The sequence below is a fragment of the Macrotis lagotis genome, chromosome 3 (genome assembly GCF_037893015.1).
Source record: "Macrotis lagotis isolate mMagLag1 chromosome 3, bilby.v1.9.chrom.fasta, whole genome shotgun sequence".
Taxonomy (NCBI): domain Eukaryota; kingdom Metazoa; phylum Chordata; class Mammalia; order Peramelemorphia; family Peramelidae; genus Macrotis; species Macrotis lagotis.
In genome coordinates this window covers 286,489,186-286,503,650 of record NC_133660.1, presented here as the reverse complement: position 1 = coordinate 286,503,650, position 14,465 = coordinate 286,489,186, and the positions used below count along the sequence as shown (strand labels likewise).

Here is a 14,465-nt window from a genome sequence, read left to right as displayed (position 1 = left end):
CAAAGAGCTCTCTCAGAGGCTGGTCTCCAGGATAAGCTGCCTCCAGAATCCCCCTTGCTCGTCTCCATGTGGTCCCCTCTAAGAGACGGTAAGTCCTTGGAGGGAGGAAGGATCTGCTCTCTCTGTGTTGCCTAAGCTTACTCAGTCCGGCATTTTCACACTATTAAGGGCTCATTTACTAAAGACGTTTTTCATTCAGCCAGTCATCCATCTCCCTTGTCTTCCTCCCATTAGGAGAGCAGGCTCACAGATTTAGAGCAGACCTCAGACACAAACTGGTTCGATCTCCTTGTTTTACAGATGAGGAAACTGGGGTCCAGCTTCCCCAGCGTTGGCAGATCTGGGCCCAGAAGGGCCAGCTTTGGGTGTGTATGTATGTATGTATGTATGTGCCAGAATGGTATTCAGCCCAGAGTTTGTAAGGAGAGTCAAAAACAAAGCCCCACCCCACCCCGTCTTCTAGAAGATCCCATTGTAATGAGACCCGACAGGCCCATAAATCGGTATCTCTAAGATATATAGACAGTGTACATGGAAGGTGACGATTGATCGACGGTTTGGTGACCCAAAAACCTAGCAAGAAGAGGGCCTCAAAGGAAGAGGGTGGGAGTTATCCAAGAGATGTCTCTTCATTCATCCAGCATCCACACGCTTAATAATCCAGACTCTTTACTGTTTTTATCTCCCTGGGTGAGTCCCTTACCTCATCTGGGACCACAGTCTCCCCTCTGAAATGGGGGCTTGATTGAGATGATCTGGAGAGACCCCCACTCCAGCTCTGCTGTAGCCCTAGGACATGTCCAGGGTCCAGGATTCCAGAATCCAAGGCTTCCCACTTTCCCTATATCCGACACATCCAAGACCGCCATGGTGAGTTCCTACCATCACACGTGCAGACACGCTCCCATTTCTCCCGCAGCTCCAGAGGCAAGCCCCTGGCTTTCCCTCAGTCAAATGAGGGACTACTCAGAACAGGGGACCCCTCTATAGTTTTTCTTATGCCAAAGAATCCTCTGGCAGTAGGGGCCCATCCTGTCTATCCCCCTGCCACCCAGAAGAATGACTGGCCCCCTGGAGAAAGCCCTCACCCAAACTCAGTTTGGCTTCCAATGCCTCATAACATGCCCCCCCCCATTAGTCTGTGAGGGTCTTAAGGGTTTGGGCTTTGTTTTCTCTCTTCCTTGTATCTTAGCTCTTAGAGCAAGGACTGGCACCTAGCAGAGGATCAACAAAGCCCAGGGCCCCCCAGTTCTTCCTCACACCTCTCCGGTTCTGTTCCAGGAGGTGGTTGGTCCCCCGGCCTTTCCCTTCTCCAGACTTCCAACTGGCCACATTTCTCTTTGGAGCATGCTCCCTGGCCTGAGGGTTGCCCCCCACCTCTAGGACAATGCCCAAATCTCGCCCCTTGGAGGTAGCAGAGTTACCGGCCTCCCCCTCCCTGAGCATTCAGCCCAACTGTCCGCCGCTTGGTCCCTGGGGGAATGGCCTCCTAGCCCCTGCTCAGGATGTCACTCATTCCTGGAAAGTCTCCTTCCTCTGTCCTGTCCCTTGGCAAGCCCCCTCCCACAGGAAGGAAACCCTTCTGAAGGCCTGGCCCCCAACCAAGGCTTCCCTTTCAAATCTCTCCTGTGCCTGTGAAGCTGGAGGGCAGACACTGATCAATCACAGACTCTTCAGGCCCATGATGGGTGCCACAGCACCCTGAGCTCTAGCCCCGGAGGAGGAAGGCTCGAGTTTGACACTCTCTAGCTGGGTGACCCTGGCCAAGTCACTCCACTGTTTGCCACAGTTTCTTCACCTGTCAAACGAGCTGGAGAAGAAGTGGCAAACCATTCTGTCTACCCAGAAAGCCCCCTACGGACTTCTGAAGGACTGAAACAAGACGGCTCCCTTGGCTTCTGAATCTCCTTTTCCCACAGTATCTAGATTCTGAGTCCGACGGGGCCTCACTCGAGACCCAGAGAACCTGAGGGGCTTGCCCTGGTCCCCTGGCTGGCAAGTCACTGGGGGTAGAGTCAAACCCTGTCCCTCCAAGACAGTAAGTCAATACACAACCCACCCATCCCTGGGGCCCCCTTCCCTTCCTCCCCCTCCTCAGCACTGAGGGGTTGCAACACAGTCTGGGGCCAGAAAGGATGGGGAGAAGCCAGGCCCCCACCCAGGGGAATGGCTCCGAGGAGAGCCACCCCTCAAGTCTCCTTTGGCTCAGGAAGTGGGGCTGGCTGGGGGTGTCTGACCTGAAACCAATTTTACTTGGGTAAATGATCTTATTGCCCTTATCTGCCACAAAGTTGGATTTCTGAAGGCCAGCCCCTCCCAGGTCAAAATTAAAAACAGGATGTGCATGTGTATATTGGGGGGCATGGGGTGGGGTTCCCAAAGTCCAGATGAATAAACTGTCTCCTTCTGAAATCTACCCCCCCTCGCTCCTCTGGTGTTCTATCAGGGATGCTCTGAGAACAGATAATGGAGGAAGTGGGGTTCCCAGGGGGGTAGTGAGGAAGAGGCTCCTCCAGACTGCCTGGCTCCACTCTGGAGAGGCCTCTGGAGCCTTGACACAGTCAGCCCATCCCCAACTTTGAATACAGGGGGCACCCGGCCTCAGCGGTCAGGGAGCCTGCCCTGGCCTGGCTTTACGGTCAGCTGGTCCAGGGTCAGAGGGCAGTGTTGAGAGCCTGGACCCGACCTCCACCTGGTCACTCACACATTCTCATTCACACACCACATACTCTCACACTTGCACACACTTACATACACTTGCACTCTGTCACACACACACACATGCACACATCTCACACTCACTCTCATGTTCATACACACACATATTCTCACTTACATGCCACACACTCACACTTCCACACATTGGCACACTTCCACCCACTCACTCTCACACACACTCACATTCTCACATTCATGCACATGCACACACATACACACTCACACATGCACATGCACACTGGCACACTCACTCACACATGCACACATATTCTTATACACACAATCTCACATTCATGCACACACATACCCACTCACACATACATCGACACACACACACACACACACACACACACACACACACACACACACACACACAGAGGCAACCCAGACCAGCCCTAGGACCTGCTGCCAGCTGCCTTGCTCGGCATCGGCTCCCTTCCTCAGAAGGCTGGGCAGGCCCCTCCAGGGAGCTCTACGATCTAAGACCCTTCCTAGTTGTGACGCGCCAGGCTCTCAACTGACTCTCTTGGTCCGACGACCTAGGGTCCCCTGACTTGGACTTCCAGTGTGCTAAATCTCTTCCCAGACCCGTGAGAAAGGAGGTCGAGTGAAGTGAGTAGAAGCAGATATACAATAGTCCGATAACATTATCTAAAACTAATAGCTTTGAATGAGCCACAGTTCCAGAGGCCTGAGGAAGAAGGGTGGACCCCACCAGTGGTCAGAGCTGATTGACCCCAAGACTGAGATGCCATTTTTTTGCCCCATGGCCAAGGATGGGATTAGTTTTGCTCCATTGTAGAATTTTTTTTGTGAGGACCTTGTCTTTTTTTTCCCAGTTTGGGTTGGGTTGGGGGCAGGGGGGCAAACAGAGCCTTTCCTGGTTCTCTCCCACTTCTGTGCCTTGCCTCTGAGGTGACCCCCCAAGTTATCTTGTAGCTTGATGGATAGATAACTGTTTACATGTCAATCCCCCCCCCCACCTTAGGCGGGTGGCTCCGGGGGGCAGGGACTGTTTTTGCCTTTCTTTGAACCCCTGGTTCTTGAAGACACAGTGCCTAATAAACTGTAGGGAGGCCTCAGTTTACTTATCTGTGGAATGGGGACAATAATAGAGGATCGTGGCAGGAATGAAATGCAAACTTTTAAGTGGGAAGGGAAAGGAGGAGAATAAGCAATTATCTAATTCTGACTCTCACACAATGAATCTGCTAGGATGATTCCCTTTTCACAGTTGAGGAAACCGAGTCAAAGCAGTTAAGCAACCCTCCCAGAGTCATACAATTAAGTGACTGAGGTCAAATTTGAACTTAGGTCTTCCTGATCCTGGGTCAACACTCCATCTACAATACCATCCATCAAACTTCTATATACAAAGCTTATTATTATCATTTTTAAATTTTTAAAAAAAAAATTTGTTTAAGGCAATGGGGTTAAGTGATTTGCCCAAGGTCACACAGCTAGGGAATTAAGTGTCTGAGATAGGATTTGAACTCAGGGCCAGTGCTCTATGCACCTAGCTGCCCTATTATCATTTAAAGAAAGGCAGCTGGATTAGGAGTCCCAAAAACCTGGACTGAAATCTCAGCCCTCACCGCTCTTTAATTCTAGTGGCTTCCTCCTTTTCATCATTTCCCATTTGTCCTGCAAATAGCTCTCTTTATGTCCTTTTGGGCCCCAGGGAGACAATCAGCTCCTTGAGGGCAGGGACTGTCTTTGGTGTCAGTTTGGATCATCGAGGCTCAGCAATTATTTAGGGACTTGACTTGGATTGCCAACATGGGTGCTGAGAGTCAGGCACCCTTGGCGGCCCCTGGCCAATGCCAGCCAGCCTGCTGATGGGTGGCTCAGGTGCTCCCCCAGAGCTGAAAGGACAGGTCCTGGCTCTAGCCTGTCTCCTTTTCCCCTTGCCCCCCTCCGCCCCTACTCACACGTGTGGTCGGGTTTGGCCACCACAGAGCTGGGCCCTCTTGGCCAGGACCACCTGGTCCCCCTCCTCTGTCCTCCCTCCCACCTCGTGAGGAGCAAGGCGACCTCTGGCCCTGAGGAAGCCCCAGCCTCACCGCTGGCTCAGCAAGTGGGGCGCTCACAGAGGGGGGTGACTAGTTGGGGGTCACAAAGCCAGAGCCGGGGAGGACCTCTGACCTTCCCGGATATCTCACCCTCGGCTGAAGCTCAGCGGTCCGAATGTGAAAGTTTCTGACTTTCCCTAGCCCCTGGCCTTGGGGGGGGCGGCGGGAGGGGGGCAGGGGTCAGCCAGTGGGGCGCCCCGGGGGCGGGGGCTGACTCCGCCCTGAAGCTTTGCCCTGCCTCTGTTTCCCCGTTTGTCAATCGGCCGGGGGAGCCCTCCAAGTTGCAGCTCGGCCAGTCTGGCTTCTGCCCCTCCTTGCGTCCCCGAAGGGGAAAAGGAAGAGGGGGGCCGGGAGGGCGGCCCACACAAAGCAAACTTGTCCGAGGGGCGCGGACCTACCCTTTCCACATGCTGGCGCCCTCCTGGGCCGCGGCCCCGGTCCGGCTCCTCAGTTTCCCCGGCGGCGCCGCATCCCTGCCCCCCGCGCTCCCCGCCCCTCGGGGCCCGGGATGCGCCGGGGCCCCGCGGCGGACGCGGACGCGGACGCGGACGCTGACACTGACGCGGACACTGACACTGACACTGACACTGACGCTGACACTGACACTGACACTGACTGACAGGCGCTGACACGCTGACGCCCACGCGGGGCCGCCCCGCAGCTCCGCTCCTCTGGGCCCCGCTCGCCCGCAGCGGCGGCCCGGACTGGGGAGGGCCACGTGACCTCGGGCGGGGGAGGGCGGGAGCTCCGCTTGCAGGACACGCGCGCCCCCGCCCCCCGCGTGGAGGCCGGTCTCGGGCTGGAGCCCGGCCCGCATCCTTCTCCCGCCGCCCCCCGGCCGGGCCCGCCGGCCCCCGCAGCCCATCCCCCACCCGCACAGAGATGCCGCATTTCCCACAAGTCTTTCCTCGGAGAGTCCGAGCTGCAGGAGGCCGGGGCGATGGGCAAACGGGGGTCACTGGGCTGGGGCTGGGGGGGCCCTGCGGAGGGCAGTGACTGGTCTACGGCCCCTCCCGGGCTGCTCTGGGCTGCCTCTTGGCCTTGGCCACACTCGCGTCAGGCCGCTGCCCCAAAGCCCCCGGCCTCCCCGGGAATGGTCCACCCCGGGACTCGGGGCTCTCCCTGGGGTCGGCCTCCTCCGCGGCGGCGGCTTAGGGGTGACTCGGGGCGGACGCCCTAGTCCAGACATGGCCGGAGACTCATTTCTAAAAGGCGGGTTGCCCGCGACCACCCCAAACTCCCTAAGAGACATCAGGCGGGTGCGGACTGCCGGCCTGGTCTCACGGAACACACCGACCTGGGCCTCCCTCCCGGCCGGACTGAGCCTCCTAAAGGAAGAATGATTGTCCCTTTGTCCCTCGCCCGAGGCCACAGTGACCCGCACATCGAGTGTCCTCTCTGATCCTGGCCTTCGAGGCTCCCTCCTTAACCGCCGCCCCGGGCCAGCCTGCTCTCCTCCGAGCCCCGGAGTCCTTCGTTCCTTCTCGGCACAAGCTCAAAGTGCACTTCCTATTTGAGAGGAAAGGAAGGGAAAGCATGAAGAATTTCTGGGAGGCCCGCGGAGGATGGTGGAGCTTCCTTCTGGAAGAAGACCCCCACATTGGGCAGGGGATGCCAGCACCGGCGGCGCGTCAATGTCCAAGTCTCCAGCCCGAGTTTCTCCTCTGGGGTCACCCGGGTCCAGCGGCCAGATAGGAAGCAGGACAACTGGAGCTGGCTCCTGACTCCAAGGCCTGTGCTCCATCCACTGTGCCACCTAGCTGCCCGGAGCCCTGCTGTGCCCTAGACTCCAAGCTACATGTTTTACCGATGTTTTCTCATTTGATCCTCACAGCATTATTAGCGATATCCCTTGTGCACTATTCTGTGAGTGATCCTCACAGCATTATTAGCATATCCCTTTTGCACTATTCTGTGAGTGATCCTCACAGCATTATTAGCGATATCCCTTTTGCACTATTCTGTGAGTGATTCTCACAGCATTATCAGCGATATCCCTTTTGCACTATTCTGTGAGTGATCCTCACAGCATTATTAGTGATCAAACATCACAAAGGTGGGTAGGGTGGGATGCCAGGAGTATCTAGTAGGAATGATCTTCTCCAAGATCCCCAGCAGATGTTCCCCCAGCCTCTGCTTGAAGAGCTCAGGGGAGGAGTGGCAGCACCTGAGGAGAGCCACTCCACACTGGGATGACTTGCATTCTTAAGAACCTTTTGTTCCCACGGAGTCTAAATCTGTTTCTCTGCAGTCTTCAAATATTGGAAGACATCTTTGACTTGGCTTGCTTTTTCCTGGCTAAACATCCCAGCTCCTCTGGTGGATTCTCCCCTGGCAGAGTTCCCAACCTCACACTCCCCAAAACAGCTGGGCCATCCCTCCAAACCCCCAACCCTTCATCATAACACCTAGAACATGATGGGACACAAATAAATACAGGCGGCTACAGAACGCTACATAAATGTCATGAAATTAATGATGTGCCATAAAAAAGATGACTATTTAAAGAGGGAAAGGGAATGCGCATTTATATCGTGCCTACTGTATACCAGACTCTAGTTTTCATAGCAATAACTTTCACAACAACCCTGTGAGGTAGGTGCTGCCATTATGCCTATTTTACAGTAGAGGAAACTGAGGCAAATGTTATAAGTGACTCATTGAGAGGCACAGAAACTTGAATGAACTGGTACCAAGTGACACAGGCGAAAAGGGAAGACAAGAGCAACAAAACAATTAAAACTGAATATGGAGAAATTCTAATAACCAAGCCTGGTCCCAAGAGAGATGGAAAAGATAATTCCCCATTCTTTGCAGAGGAGGGGGACCACTGGTGAGGAACACTGCATATCATGTTAGCCCTTTGTGGTTGGGTAATTAAGTTTGGGCAAACTTTTCTTCCTTCCGCTTTTTAATTGTTGACTGTAAAGGCTGACTCTTTTGGAAAGGATAGGAGGAGGGACACAGCAGGAAGCGTAGCTGATGTAAAAAATAGTAGGTATGGCCAACAGCAACATTGTGTGACGGCCTTGCTCATCTCAGTAATGCAATAATCCAAGACAATTCTAAATTGTGATGAAAATACCATCCACATCCAGAGAAGGAGCTATGGGATCTGAAGGCAGGTTAATGCCTATATCTTCAATTTTAAAATTGTTTTATCATTATGGGTTTTTCCCCCTCTCCTGGTTTTTGCTTTTTGATTTTTCTTTCATAACCTAATTAATATGGATAAATGTTTAACCTAGTCATACATGTACAGCCTACATTCGATTGTTTCCTGGGGGAGGGGGGAGGGAAAGGAGGAAAAAGGGGGGGGGGGGAGAAAAATACAAAACTAAAAAGTCTGACCGTCTATTAGACTGGCTAAGGACAATGCTATCCCCATTCAGAGGAAGAGAAACAAAACACAAAACCCTTCAGAATCTAATAAACACTACATTCTCTTTTTAAAAATTTCTTATTTTCTTTCCCTTAATCCTAATTTCTCATACTAAAAATAACCAATCTGTGAACATGTTTAACACAAATCTTTATGTATAATATTTGCCACTGAGGGGAGGGAGTGGGAAGGGTAAGTGAAAGGAAAATATGTAACTTTAAAATATGCATGTGCATATATGGATGAATGGTGGAAAACGTTCATAACATGTATCTGGATAAAGAAAATATTAACAAAAAAGGGGGTAAAAACAATTGTTGAAAACTCTCCTTGCATGTAGTTGGAAAAATAAATAATTCTTTAAAAAAAAGATGTCGGGGGCAGCTAGGTGGCACAGTGGATTACAGCACCAGCCCTGGAGTCAGGAGGACCTGAGTTCAAATCCAGCCTCAGACACTTAATAATGGCCTAGCTGTGTGGCCTTGGGCAAGCCACTTAACCCCATTGCCTTGCAAAAGCCTAAAAATAAATAAATAAACAAATGAAAGTTAAAATTAAAAAAAAGATGTCAATTGCTTTATATGTTTAAAGTATTTCAATTCATGTTATTGATATAAATAAAAAGTATTAAATTTAAATTAAAAAGCATTTAAAGTGGAATCGCTGGGACATTTTTAAAAAATGGGTCCAAATTGTCCATACCATTTAATTCAGAGGTCCCAACTATTAGACTGTCAAAAAGAGAAAGTCCAATATTTAGCAAACTATTTATAGTAACACTTTTTGTAAGCCCCAGAAACAAAGAAAGAAAAAAGGAGATGCCCCATGGCAATGGGCATGAAGGGAAAGGGAAGTGAATGCTGGCATTAATTTGAAAGCACCTACTAGGTGAAGGGCTACTATGCTCAGGGTTTTACACAAGATTTTATCAATAGTAATAATAAATATTTCATGTATATAATGTTTAAAGTATTTATAGAATGTTTAGTATTTACATAATCTATTTATATAATGTTTACTATTCATTTATAATACTTTTATAATATTTAAAGGTTTATTAGCATTTGTTTTTATTTATATGTTTAGTATTTATTTATAATACTTTTATAATATTTAAAGGTTTATTAGTATTTATATAATAAAATAATTTATAAAATAAAAACTAACTACTTTTGCCAATATTAACCACAGTGATCCCTTTTCACATAGCAACTTTCTCCATCAAGATTTCAGTCTATCACGGGTCCAAATAAGAAATTAAATGAGAATCTGGGGATGGGGGTTGCAGGAGCTGCAGGCCAACAGATGACATAGAAAAAGCTTAGAAATTCAGAAATGCATAAAATATATGTATAACATTGTATAATATCAACATAATTTATCTTTTAATACAATAAATGGGCATAATTCCTTTTTTATTTTCTTTTTTTTTTCAAACCAGTGGGGTTAAGTAACTTCCCAAGATCTCACAGCAAGGTAACAAGTTATCTGACATCAAATTTGAACTCAGGTCTTTCTGTCTCCAAGGCTCATGCTCTATCCACTGATCCATTGCTACCCCCCACACAATTTCTTTTTTTTAATTAAAATAAGTAGGGGGTGGCTAGGTGGTGCAGTGGATAGAGCACTGACCCTGGAGTCAGGAATACCTGAGTTCAAACCTGGCCTCAGACACTTAATAATTACCTAGCTGTGTGGCCTTGGGCAAGCCACTTAACCCCATTTGCCTTGCAGAAAAAAATAATAATTAAAAAGTTAAAGTTTCTGGTACAGAGACCAAATATTTTATTCAAATTTTCCAGATGATGGGAACCCCATGCCCCTACCCCCTAACAATGTGGAAGGAATAGCTGTGAGTATATTAAGATAATAGAATTATTATTGTGCCCTGAGAAATGAATATAACACAGAGAAATGTATAAGAAGCATATGACCTTTGCATAAGTAAATAGAATCAGGAAAACAAATGTATGTAATGATGGCAGTGAAGGAAATGGAAAGTAGTATGGAAGTACTATGGAAGCTGAATTTTGGGAAATGATCATGGCCAAGCTTGGCCTCCAAAAGCTAGAGAAGGCAAATACATTTCTTTAGAGAAGTGGGGGACTATGGGGACAATTTTTTTAACTGCTTCTTCCCCCCCCCCCTTCCTTAATTCTCCTAATGTTAGAAGGGCTGGCTTTCTAGGAGGAAAATACTGGGTAATGAAGGGGATGCAAAAACACAACAACTACTCTAGGCTGGGAAAAGATGAAAAATATTTCAGGCGGGGCATCTGTTGAGGATGGAGTGGCTTTGGATGCCAACAAGAGAAAGCTTGCCCATTTCAATTCAGTAAACATTTAATTTTATTGTGTGCCCCAGACTGAAGCTAAGAAGACAAAAATAAAACCATCCTTGACCTCAGGAGTTTGGCAGTGGGAGTGAGAATGGTGACCACTGGTACCCAAGTAAATAAATATAATTTTTAAAAAAATTTATTTAAGGCAATGGAGTTAAGTGACTTGCCCATGTTCACACAGATAGGCAAATATTAAGTGTCTGAGACCAGATTTGAACTGAAGTCTTCCTGACTCTATCTTCTGTGCCACCTAGCTGCCCCATAAATATAAATTTCAAAAGGGAGGATGCATGAATAACAGGAGGAGAAGATAGTCCCTGCTCTGGGCTTTGGATGCTAAGAGATGATGGTAAGAGAAAACTGGCGAGAGATGGAGGGGGTAGATGTAGGGTTGCGGGCAGGAACAGCTATCAAGAATGTTTGACAAGGGGAAGAATATACAATTTTCTTACCAGAAAGGTGTAAAGGGGAGCCAGACAGCAAACATTAGAAATGCCAGATTGGGGTTTGGGTTTTTGTTCCAGAAGTGCCAGGCAGCAGTTGGTGTTTTTAAAGCGCGGGCGACATGGTTTGAGGGGAGAGACAGCATCACCAAGGGGACCGCTCAGACCTTTCTAGTCTTTCACAAAGGAGGAAACAGATCCTGCCAGAAAAATCACAGACCAACTGGCCACAGGGCCTGCTATTCCACTAACCAGCTTCCTTTCCAGCTATGGAGCCAGAGACAAAAGGGAGGAAATAGCATGCCAGTCATCGTCTGCCATCCTCCTCTTCCCTATCCATTAAGTGATGAGAGGACCAGGGCCGGCATCAGGGCTCTGGGTTCAAGCTTACTAGCTGTGTGACATCGGGCAAGTCATGTCACCTCTAAGTCTCAGCTTCCTCATCTGCAAAGTGGAGATAATGACCTTGGGACCACAGAGCTCAGTTGTTGGAAGGAAGCCCTTCGGTGAGTTGGGAAGAGTGATGAAGTAGGAGCTGACATCAGCAATGATCCATCCTGGATCTTGGGGGCGGGGGGCAGCAGGAATGACCTTTGGCCAGAGCACCCAGCCAGGGGGACTTTCTCTCCTGTCCTCTTGGACTCATCTAGTCATTCTACACATGTTTCTGGAAGCACAGATCTCTACTGGGGGCTGGAACACGAATGGGGGCAAGTGACTAGAATGCGGACCTCTTCTTACGAGTCCCTGAGAGGGGGAGGGTCAGAGCTCATCTCCAAAATGAGATCTGAAGGAAAAGATAAATTCCAACCCCGGAGCTATGGGGGAGGGTTCTCTGGATGAGCCGCCTCTGGGTCAGATGGATGGTTGACATTTGACAGGAAAATAGGAGGAAGCATCTTTCTAGCTTTAGGATTTGAAGGGAAGGTTTTCAAGTCCCTCCCCTTCATTTTGATAGTTGAGGAAAGGAAGACTTGGTCTATAAGTCAAAAATTTAGTCTAAATAAGTAAAATTTAGTCTTAAAAAAACCCCAGCGTTCTCCCCATTGCACCCCACTGCCTCGGGACTGGGACACAAGCATGAGAAAGGCCCTGGAGGCTGGAGGGCAGGTTTGGGGCCTGAGAAGGGCCCAGTTTAGCCAGAAGGGGAAGGCATATTTTCAACATAAAAACCAGAGGTCTTCTCTTTATTTTCCTTCCTTCCTCTCCTCACTCGACTCTCTAGCCCTCCCTCTCTACCCAAAGCCACCCTTCCTTCCCGACCTGCTTGCCCTGCTGGGGGAGGGCAAGCCCCCCACAAGCCCCTCTTCATTTAAATGCCTTCCTTCTGCAGGTCTTATTGGTTCTGGACACAGCCTGTTTCAACAATAGGTCTCATGCCATCTCCCCATCAGACTGGGAGCTCCATGGGGGCAGGGATTGACCTTTACCCTTTCTCTGTACCCCCAATACTTACTTGGCACAGCTAATCCAGAACAGGTTTATTGGCAAAGCGACATGTCCACTCCCCCCAAATGTTTACCTGTCCATCTGGTCAGGGTCCTCCAGGGCTGGATCCAGCCTTGGGACAGGGTCCAGGGAGACTCCCAATATCTTCTCTGCTCCCACATCCAGCCTTGGGACATAGTGGACTGTCCCAGTGCTCACAGCAAAGAGCAGTGGGCAGGTTCCCGGGGCAGCAGCCCTGGCTGGGCACCGGTGGCAATCCTCTGGGAACTCCATTGGGAGAAGGTAAACCTTGCTCCCAAGACCCTCTCCCAAAGGTCGGCTTTTTGGTGGTTGCCGGAGGAGTCAGCAGGAGTGTCCCAGAGGCAGACAAAACAGAACTGAACACGTCTATCTGTTTCATCTCCCTTGGGACGAGAGCCTCTAACCTTTGCTATCTCCAAGGAGCAGCTTGTGGAGGGGAGGCGTCTCCTTGAGTTAAGCCTTTTATCTCTATAAACCCCATAATAATTAACTCCCAGGGTCCAGGAGTTCTAGGCAGAATCTCATCTGGAGAAAGAGGTTAGAGAGACAGAGAGAAAGAGAAGGGGATGAGTGCAGGAGCCCCATCAAAAGAGAGATGGGCACTCTGCCAATCACCACTATCAGCCAGATCTCCCCAAGGGCACTGGGAGGCCTCCCTTAGGTAAGGGAATTTCCCTAAGAGGAAGAGTCTAGCCCCAGAAAAGCACAAAGTACACAATATTTGTCTCTGGTACTCTAACACCTAACCCCAATGCAACAAAAATCAATGAGCATTTGTTAGGCACCTACTGTGTGTCATCAACAAAAAGTCTTGGGAATGCAATAGTCCTGCATCACATTCTAGGGCATGGATTCTTTTTTTTTTTTAAGTGACTTGCCCAAAGTCTTACAGCTAGGTGATTATTAAGTATCTGAGATCAAATTTGAACTCGGGTCCTCCTGACTCCAGGATGGGTAGTCCATCCATGGTACCACTTAGCTGCCCTAGGGCGTGGATTCTTATTCAGGATTTTGTGAAGTTTTGGGGTTTTTTTGGTTTTTGTTAAATATATTTCGGTATACAGCATATATTTGTGACATCTTTTTTTTTTTTAGGTTTTTTTTGTTTTTGCAAAGCAATGGGGTTAAGTGGCTTGCCCAAGGCCACACAGCTAGGTACTTATTAAGTGTCTGAGCTCTGATTTGAACACAGGTACTCCAGACTCCAGGGCCCGTGTTCTATCCACTGCACCGCCTAGCTGCCCCGAAATCTTTTTTGTTTTAATAGCGATTTGCTCATTTTAAGTGGAAGAGGCAAAGAGATGACCCCCACAGCATATTAAATTTCTCTCCTGACTTTAGGGAGCTTACCGTAAACAAACAATTATGACTGTCACAATAGCTCTGAGCCCCCAGTTAGGAAAATTCCTAACACATTGACTGAGGTTAGGTTCTCTTGCTGACTGAACAGTTCTATCTTTCTCTGGCTAACCATTGGCTTCTTTGTGGGTGAGGCAACAATCATGGAAACATTCAGGTGAAGAAACCATGCGTTATATAACAGTGACTCTGGATGGAGAGGCACTGTTAGGGAAAGACCTGCCTTTTGCCTGGGATTTCACTCAGCCCCTATTAGGACTCCTCCTTTCTGAGATACATGTAAAACTAATGACTCTCCTGCATATCTTCCTAATCTGGCACAATTTTGACTCAGAATCTCCTTCCTCCAATTCATTTTTCTTTTTCACCTAAATGGTACTTTATTTTTTTTCCCAATACATGCAAAGATATTCTTCTTTTTGTAAATTTTTTGAGTTCCACATTTTTCTACCTCCCTTTCCTCTCCCCCTTCCCATGAGAGTAATCTGATATAGGTTACACATATACGCCCATGTTAAACATATTTCCATATTAGTCCTATTGTGAAAGAAGAATCAGAAGGAGCGAAAAGTAGTATGTCTTTCTCCCCAATTCTGAGATGTCTTCTCTTTTCTACATATTACTTAGGGAGAGTGACTATTGAAGCCTGGTCCCATTCCCAGTCCCAATTGTTTGATTCA

The 14,465-nt window shown here is 48.8% G+C and overlaps 1 protein-coding gene across 6 annotated transcripts in view; it reads right to left on the bottom strand.

The window, feature by feature from the left end:
* Positions 1-14,465, bottom strand: part of RAB3IL1 (RAB3A interacting protein like 1) — a 53,472-nt gene that overhangs the window by 25,479 nt on the left and 13,528 nt on the right. For 4 of the 6 annotated variants that reach the window (XM_074231314.1, XM_074231315.1, XM_074231316.1 and 1 more), the window contains exon 2: positions 12,479-12,951. The exons of 1 other annotated variant lie outside the window; for it this stretch is intronic. In XM_074231314.1, coding sequence (XP_074087415.1) covers positions 12,479-12,678 — 200 coding nt within the window. In that variant the 5' untranslated portion in view covers positions 12,679-12,951. Of the gene's footprint in view, positions 1-703; positions 842-12,478; positions 12,952-14,465 lie in introns of all 6 variants that reach the window. One more of the 6 variants, XM_074231319.1, reaches the window with a different exon arrangement.